This window comes from Triticum aestivum, chromosome 7D, assembly GCF_018294505.1.
Source record: "Triticum aestivum cultivar Chinese Spring chromosome 7D, IWGSC CS RefSeq v2.1, whole genome shotgun sequence".
NCBI classification, from domain to species: Eukaryota; Viridiplantae; Streptophyta; class Magnoliopsida; order Poales; family Poaceae; genus Triticum; species Triticum aestivum.
Genome location: NC_057814.1, coordinates 469,898,297 through 469,905,827, shown reverse-complemented (window position 1 = coordinate 469,905,827; position 7,531 = coordinate 469,898,297). Strand labels below are relative to the sequence as shown.

Sequence of the window (7,531 nt, the reverse complement as noted above, 5' to 3'; positions counted from 1 at the left end):
TAACCATTTTATTATTGCCTCTAGGGCATATTTCCAACACTCCAAGGGGCTCGCCAAAGGCGAACCATTACCGTTGAACAAATCGGACCGGGGCAACACCCCGGACACGTCATCGAACTCTAGATCTGACCCCCCACATGACTAAGGTGTCGGAGGAGGAAACCATATCTGCCATCCACGTATCACGAACCCAGCACACAATGCACATCTTTCATATGCCGCCGATGCAGACCATAATCAACATCCATTCCCGGACTACCTCCCAGGCTTCGCGTTGGCGCTGGAGCAAACGCCGCCGCAAGGCGGAGCCCGAGAACACATGTCCACCACGAGGATGCCACTGCAGCCACACCATGCTTATTTGAACAGACTGGATTCTAAATCCATTCCCAACCATAGAACCGATCGCCTCGTCGGAGTAGGATCAAGAAACTTTATTCAGCGCCGTCATCGCCACCGTCAAAGCCAACATGATGAACAAGCGAAAAACTAAACTATTTTGACTTAAATCTATCCACACACGTGGATCTGATGACCTTCCTCACCACCAACTACCAAGGTCATCAGCGGAGGAAGCCCGTGGCGGCAGGCACCGACGAGATGACCTTTTTCTTCCGGAGGAAGAAAGAACGATATGGTTTCACCATTATTATATTTTCTATCACGTATTATATTTCCTTAATAAATTGAATATTTTAACCAGGGCATGAAAAGGACAATGCTCCTACCCGTTCACTCGTTTCAGCAAGCGGACGCACTTTCAAAAAAAAAAAAAACAAGCGGACGCCTACACCGGGACAGACAACCCGTGCCGTCCGTCCGTCCACCGATCAGAACTCGGGACTTGGAACCTCGGAACCTGCGGCGCCAAGCAAGGCAGGGGACGCCTGGCGCGCCCCCGCACGTGTCGCGCGCAAGTCGGCCGCCTCCCTCCTCGCTTCGCTTTCCGCTTTTGGGCGGCGCGGCGGCCACCACCATCGCATGTCAAAAGGGAACCCAAACCCGCCACCTCCCCGGCAGCTTCCTCCCTCCCCACGGCGGGCCGCCCACCGAAACCCAAAACCCCGCCCCGAGCCTTCCGGAACCTTCCCTCCAGTTCCACCCATGGCCCCGCCCCCGTCCATGGCCGCGGCCCACGATCGCGACGACCCCTCCCTCCGCCTCCGCCGCGCCCCTGCCGCCGACGGCGTCTACGGAGAGGCGAATCCGCAGGAGCAGCCGCAGCGGCAGCACGAGATGCCCTGCTACCGGGCGTCGGCGCCCGCCCACCGCCGGGTCAAGGAGAGCCCGCTCAGCTCCGACGCCATCTTCCGACAGGTACGTGTGCGCCGCGAATCCCGCGACTTGTTTTTCTTTTCCTTTCTACTCCAGCAGCAGCGATTGCCATGATCACATATGCTTGCTTTGCTTGAGCCGGCCAGCATCGGGTTCTGTTGCCCACAGTTTCTCCCTTTTCTCCAAATTACGGTTGTCCAGCAGTGCTAGATTTTAGGGATGTTGAGTTGAGACAGACACAGGTGCAGTTTCAATTTTTGGCCGCGACAGATTGAGGTCAAAGCCTCTGCTCGTTTTGGGATTTAGGGGACCACCGGCGCATTGCTATTACTAGCAGGGCTTGGCGTGTTGAAATGGACAGGCGGAGTGCACGAGGTGCTGACCTGTACAAGTAGCCCGAGATTGATGTGGCGTTGACTTGTACTAGTAGTAGAAGTAAACAGAGAGTTGTTGGGAGTGTGTTGGGGGCCTTGAGGGTCGACTTTTGTTAACTCAACTGCAAATGCAGGGCTAATTGGGAGGTGTCGTGATCCACATGCGCAGTATCTGTTTGCCACTCTAGGGTTTTAACATGCTAAGATGTCAGGTTGACACAAGATCCTGAGGACCAGTACTCTGTCTGAATGATAAAAGTTCTTTAGTGGAGCTAATATGCAACGTTGGGCAGAATGACGAACTGATTGTATGCCCAGAATAACTCCTCACACTCAAATGCAGCCCTGGTCATAGGCTCATAGCTGTTAATCTGTTTCGATGCAAAGTTCAGTGCATGTCTGCATTTAAATCTGAACAATGTTGGGGTTTCAAGATGAGTTTCAGTCAAATGCCTCTTTGGGTGGCATCCTTATTCCTTTAGATGCATATATATGATTCTACATCACATTATCCCACAGTTGTTCCTGCGCATAACTCCAGTGAACATTATTACATAATCGAAGCCATATTAAAACATTCATTAGGGTATAAGTACATCATATATCGCTTTTTTCTTCTTATTCTTCTTTAACTGATGTACTAAATTCGTTGTTTTGCATGTCATATTGCTCGGTTGCGACATAAAATTCTAGTCCTGAAATGTTTAGTTATTCACTTGATTGCAGAGCCATGCAGGTCTTCTGAATCTATGCATTGTTGTGCTGATTGCAGTGAACAGCAGGCTCATTATCGAGAACTTAATGAAGGTTTGATCACTTCCCTTCCAGAAGGAGCACTTAGTTTTGGTGCTTTCTGCATAGTCTTTTATATGCCTTGACACGTTACCATGGTCTAAATTTGTTGCTCCAGTATGGCCTATTAATAAGAGCTGGATTTTGGTTTAGTGCAAGATCGCTGGGAGATTGGCCACTTCTGATGTGCTGGTAGGTATAATTACTCACCCAGCACTGGTCGGGATTTTCATGAAACAGTAGTAGACTTTGTACAATTAACCAGTCTGTGAATTGCAGCCTCACTTTACCCATTTTCCCACTTGCTGCACTCATGACCGAGAAGTGGGCTCAAAGAAAGCTCATCCGTGATCATGTGAGTTTGTTTCTCAACATTCCTTAAGTCTCCATCATCAGTTCTTTTCAGAATGGCAAAGTCTTTTCATCCAAGATTTATGCTCATTTTATGTTTCTTCATCATTGTCATATGGTCAAATTTAGCATAAAATCCAATCTTTTTCAGTAAATTTTTTAAGTGCGAATCGCTCATGACTCTGGTTTACCTCTTGCAGGTGTCTATTCTTCTCCATATAATTATTACAACCACTGTCCTTATCTATCCAGTTGTTGTGATTCTTAAGTAAGCATATTTATTTCTTTGGCTTTGGGGTTTGTTTGGATGCATCTACTTTCGAGATTTGTATATGATGGTTTGGAGCACGCTCAGTTACATTCTCAGAAACAAAAGCACATTCAGTTCATTCATTCATTTTTTCTATATTTAATGACGTGGAGATGTACTCGGTCCATGTGTTTCAAACATGGTTATTGCTGGATGTTAAACAATGTAAATTGATTGGCTAAAAGGAGATCACATAACTCTTCTATTTGGTTTCATGTGGCAATCTCTCATATCCTATCGTTGACAATATTATCTCCCTCCGCTTCGTATTACTTGTCGCTCAAACTGATGTATCCAGCACTGAAATATGTCTAGATACATCCGTTTCAGCGACAAGTTATATGGATCGGAGGGAGTACATGTCTATTGGATCAATACGAGCCATCAAGTTGAGTGTCCAATCTAAAATTGTTCCATTTTTAGTTTGCAAATTGAAAAAAAAATTGTCAGTTATTCAAATCACTTGAGAAATATGACTCATGACTTGCTAATAAGTTCTATTGGGGAGGTACGGGGCTCCTTTAAAGTTATCACGTGTCATATGCTTGCGCAAGTTATCATGTGTTATATTTCTGTCCAAGTAGCGTCTGTATATCTGATAACTGACTTCTGTCACTGTTGTTCGTTAAACAATGGTGCTAGGATTACAAGTCGATGGCAGTTTTGTATTAGTTTTTCCTCATATTTTAGGAATGTTAATACTGTCATGCATTGTTTTTGAAGTCATGCATTGTGCCTACTAATTTTTGGTTAATGTTCTGATTATACAGAAAGTTTTTCCTCAAAAGATACTCCGTCCGTCCCATATGTAATAACGTCTTATATTATGGGCCGGAGGGAGTAGTATTTTATTGCATAAATTATGGAATTTTAGTTACATTGAATGTATTTCAGGTGTGAATCAGCAGTATTATCTGGATTTGTGTTAATGTTCATTGCAAGCATTACTTGGTTGAAGCTTGTCTCTTTTGCTCATACAAATTATGATATAAGGGTATTGTCCCAAAGTATTGAAAAGGTACGAGTGCAATGTGTTATTACCATTTTAGTGCAATTGTAGTTGCCAAAACATCGAGGACTAATACAAAGGCTTCGTCTGAAACAATTTATCTTTTAGGCTGACCACTGCCACATTTTTGGATAATAAATTTGACAAATGAACATTTTTCTTGTGTGTCTCTTAATTGTAAATCTTTCTAGAAGATTGGATCATGATCTTGCTCCTATCAATACTTAAGGAAATAATTGCCTTAATTTGTGTAGCTACTCATGTTGTGCTTATACAGAGAATTGCCAGATTAATACTCCCTCCGTCCCATAATATAAGAACGTTTTTGACACTACACTAGTGTACAAAACGCTCTTATATTTTGGGACGGAGGGAGTAATTTCTAGCATGAATGTGAATATTTCCTCTTTGGTCACTGTTCACAATAGTAATTCCCCTTTTTATGTAATAGGGTGCTACACATGGCAGTTCTATCGATGAGGAAAACATTAAAGGCCCAACTATCAACAGTGTTGTGTATTTCATGTTGGCCCCAACACTTTGTTACCAGGTGCTATTTTTGGGCTAGTGTGTATCATTTCTTCTTCTGATTCCATGTTATTACTTAATTATATTGGATGTAACTAGTTACATCAGTGTTAAAATTATGGCTTTTCTGATGCCATTCTGGTGCATTATGCAGCCAAGTTATCCCCGGACAGCATTTATTAGGAAAGGCTGGGTCACCCGGCAGCTTCTAAAATGTGTAGTTTTTACAGGCTTGATGGGCTTCATAATTGAGCAAGTGAGCCTGTTACGTGATCCCTAACGTTAATTTTATGCATATATTTTCTCTATTGGAATTACCTAACTCCTTTTTTTGGCAGTACATTAATCCAATTGTGCAGAATTCCAAGCATCCATTAAAAGGAAATTTCTTGGATGCTATTGAGAGAGTCTTGAAACTCTCAGTGCCAACATTATATGTATGGCTTTGTATGTTCTATTCCTTTTTCCATCTGTGGTAAGCATCTTGATTACCTTCTCTTGTCACTTTACTTTTTTTTTTCCTTTGGCTCTCCCAGTTGGGTACAGCACATCTATAAAGACAGTACCATTGGATATTGTGATTTTCTACAGTACTTAACTTACTGATGTCATGATGGTTGCCTGATTGCCTCATGCACGCGATCACATATCTGTAACTTTAATGTATAGAACACAGTATTTGATAAATGGGTTAGCTATTTGAGAAACATAGCTTATCGCAACAGTAAAATTAAGTTCTCGACAACCTTCAAATGCGTGGCTTCTACAGCTTCCATTCATTATTTTTGTATACAGGTTGAATATTCTTGCCGAACTCCTCCGTTTTGGTGATCGTGAATTCTACAAGGACTGGTGGAATGCCAAAACAGTTGAAGAGGTGAAAGGCCTGTTCAAAGTTTATCTTGTTTATTTTAGAGAAGTTTAGATAGAGCTGACACTGTTTAAATTTCCATGCATTTAAATGTGGCGGTATTTTGGGGGCTTACTTCAGTACTGGAGAATGTGGAATATGGTAATCTTCTCACCCATCCTGAAGAATAGTTATTCTGGACTAACTGGCAATTTCCTCCCAGCTGATAGATGAGACATGTTCATAAGCCTGAGATAGTGTCTGATTGATTGGCATTAGCATAATGTCCTTTCTTAATTGGCATTAGTATGATATCCTTCCCTGACAATTTTCTACTTGTCAGCCTGTTCATAAGTGGATTGTTCGCCATATATATTTTCCATGCATAAGGAATGGCTTGTCAAAGGTAATTTCTTCAGACTACACCTGTTATTCCTTCTGGTGGCCAGATTATAAAAAAATGCCACATCTCTTTTCCCTGTTACATTTTGTTTTCATTCCCGTGGAAAATGGATCCTGCGGGGCACTTCAGATTTGGTTGGTTCACCATTGTTATATAGAGAACACTCACTGTACTGAAATCTGCTAGTGCAGATAAACTGTTAGCGTGGTTAACCAGAGAACTATCAACCCAATTTAAAATACCTGACGCTGAGAATACAGCTGTTAATACTTGATAATGTGTTCTCTTGGCCTACGACTTTTGCATGGTAATATCCATTTTTGTTAGACTACATTAACTAATATGCACGTTGACTAAACAGCAACATGTGATGAGTCTCGAAGGTAGAACAACATGGATAAGGAGCGTATTTGAAAGCCAGGACATAGCATGGATGGTCAAACAGAAGAATACCTGAAATTCACTTAGCAAATGAGTGTAGATAAAAATAATATTATTCATTGTGCGTTTTGCTTTGCAGATCTTGTGTGGTTCTTTCTGTTGAGAATAGAGCTAATTTGTTTTTTGAAATGCATACTTCTGAAAATTCATGTTGAATCTACACTGCAGGGTTGTGCCATTCTCATCGCATTTCTGGTTTCAGCTGTATTTCATGAGGTACCACACATATTTGAGAATTCCACATTACATGCCCCTAGTTTTTTTTTGCGGGTTACATGCCCCTAGCTATCACTCTTTTATTTTTCCCAGTCGAAATGGCTTGGTTCCCTTTTTTATTGAGTAATGATCTAGGTTCGATATAAAGTTCTACTGGGAAAATTAACGATATATACATGGAGTTTTGAACCCTAGCACCTTTTCTGCTGCACGTTTGTACTTGCATTGAAAAGGAAAGAAGCTGGTATGGCATCTCACATGTGGCCTTCATTTCATTGTTTTGTCACTTGCAGCTATGTATTGCTGTTCCGTGCCACATTTTCAAATTATGGGCATTTTCTGGAATCATGCTTCAGGTATGTATTAATTCGAAGGACACTTGTATTTCGTTCTTAATCTTCTTGGACTAGATCAGTACAGTATCTTCGATACTTGTTGATGCCCTGAGCGTGGCTGCATGTATAATAGATTAGTTCTGTGTATGCGAATTCGATAACAAAGATAGTCTACGAGGCCGAAAGTGCCCACTGTGCTCTGTCACTCTGGAGACCGCGGATCACATGCTTTTTGCCTGTCCGCTTGCGGGCGCTTTCTGGCACAAGGTTGGGGTCAGTGCAGAAAGGGCTACGGTGAGCAGCCTGGACACCCTTGCAACAACAGCGGCCGCGGTCGTCGACTCAGGAGTGGAATTTGTGATGCTATGCTGCTGGCAGCTTTGGAAGCATCGGAATGCTGTGGTCTTCCAGCGACGAACTCCGTCTTTAGCCAGGGCTCTTCGGTGCTGCAGGGAGGATGCCGTGTTATGGCGTGTTCGGCTCCAACGTGATCGTCGACCTCATGTGGACTCCTGGCTTCGTGCCTTTTCCTCTCTAGTCTAGATTTAGCTTGTGTGCTGTTGGTTGGAAACTAGACTGTGTCGCCTATCTCTCTTCTTTCTCTCTGTAACTATCTGGGATCCTAGCCCACTTTGATCAATATGTTC

General features: G+C 42.9%; 1 protein-coding gene across 1 annotated transcript in view; it reads left to right on the top strand.

The window, feature by feature from the left end:
- Positions 1-1,192: 1,192 nt before the first annotated feature.
- Positions 1,193-7,531, top strand: part of LOC123166926 (diacylglycerol O-acyltransferase 1-2) — a gene marked incomplete at its 5' end in the record, with an annotated part of 8,046 nt that continues 1,707 nt past the window's right edge. Inside the window, 14 exon segments of the mRNA XM_044584751.1 lie at positions 1,193-1,317; positions 2,376-2,456; positions 2,560-2,633; positions 2,721-2,796; positions 2,993-3,060; positions 3,997-4,120; positions 4,563-4,661; positions 4,794-4,895; positions 4,978-5,114; positions 5,435-5,516; positions 5,631-5,651; positions 5,833-5,895; positions 6,502-6,549; positions 6,843-6,905. Coding sequence (XP_044440686.1) covers positions 1,193-1,317; positions 2,376-2,456; positions 2,560-2,633; positions 2,721-2,796; positions 2,993-3,060; positions 3,997-4,120; positions 4,563-4,661; positions 4,794-4,895; positions 4,978-5,114; positions 5,435-5,516; positions 5,631-5,651; positions 5,833-5,895; positions 6,502-6,549; positions 6,843-6,905 — 1,163 coding nt within the window.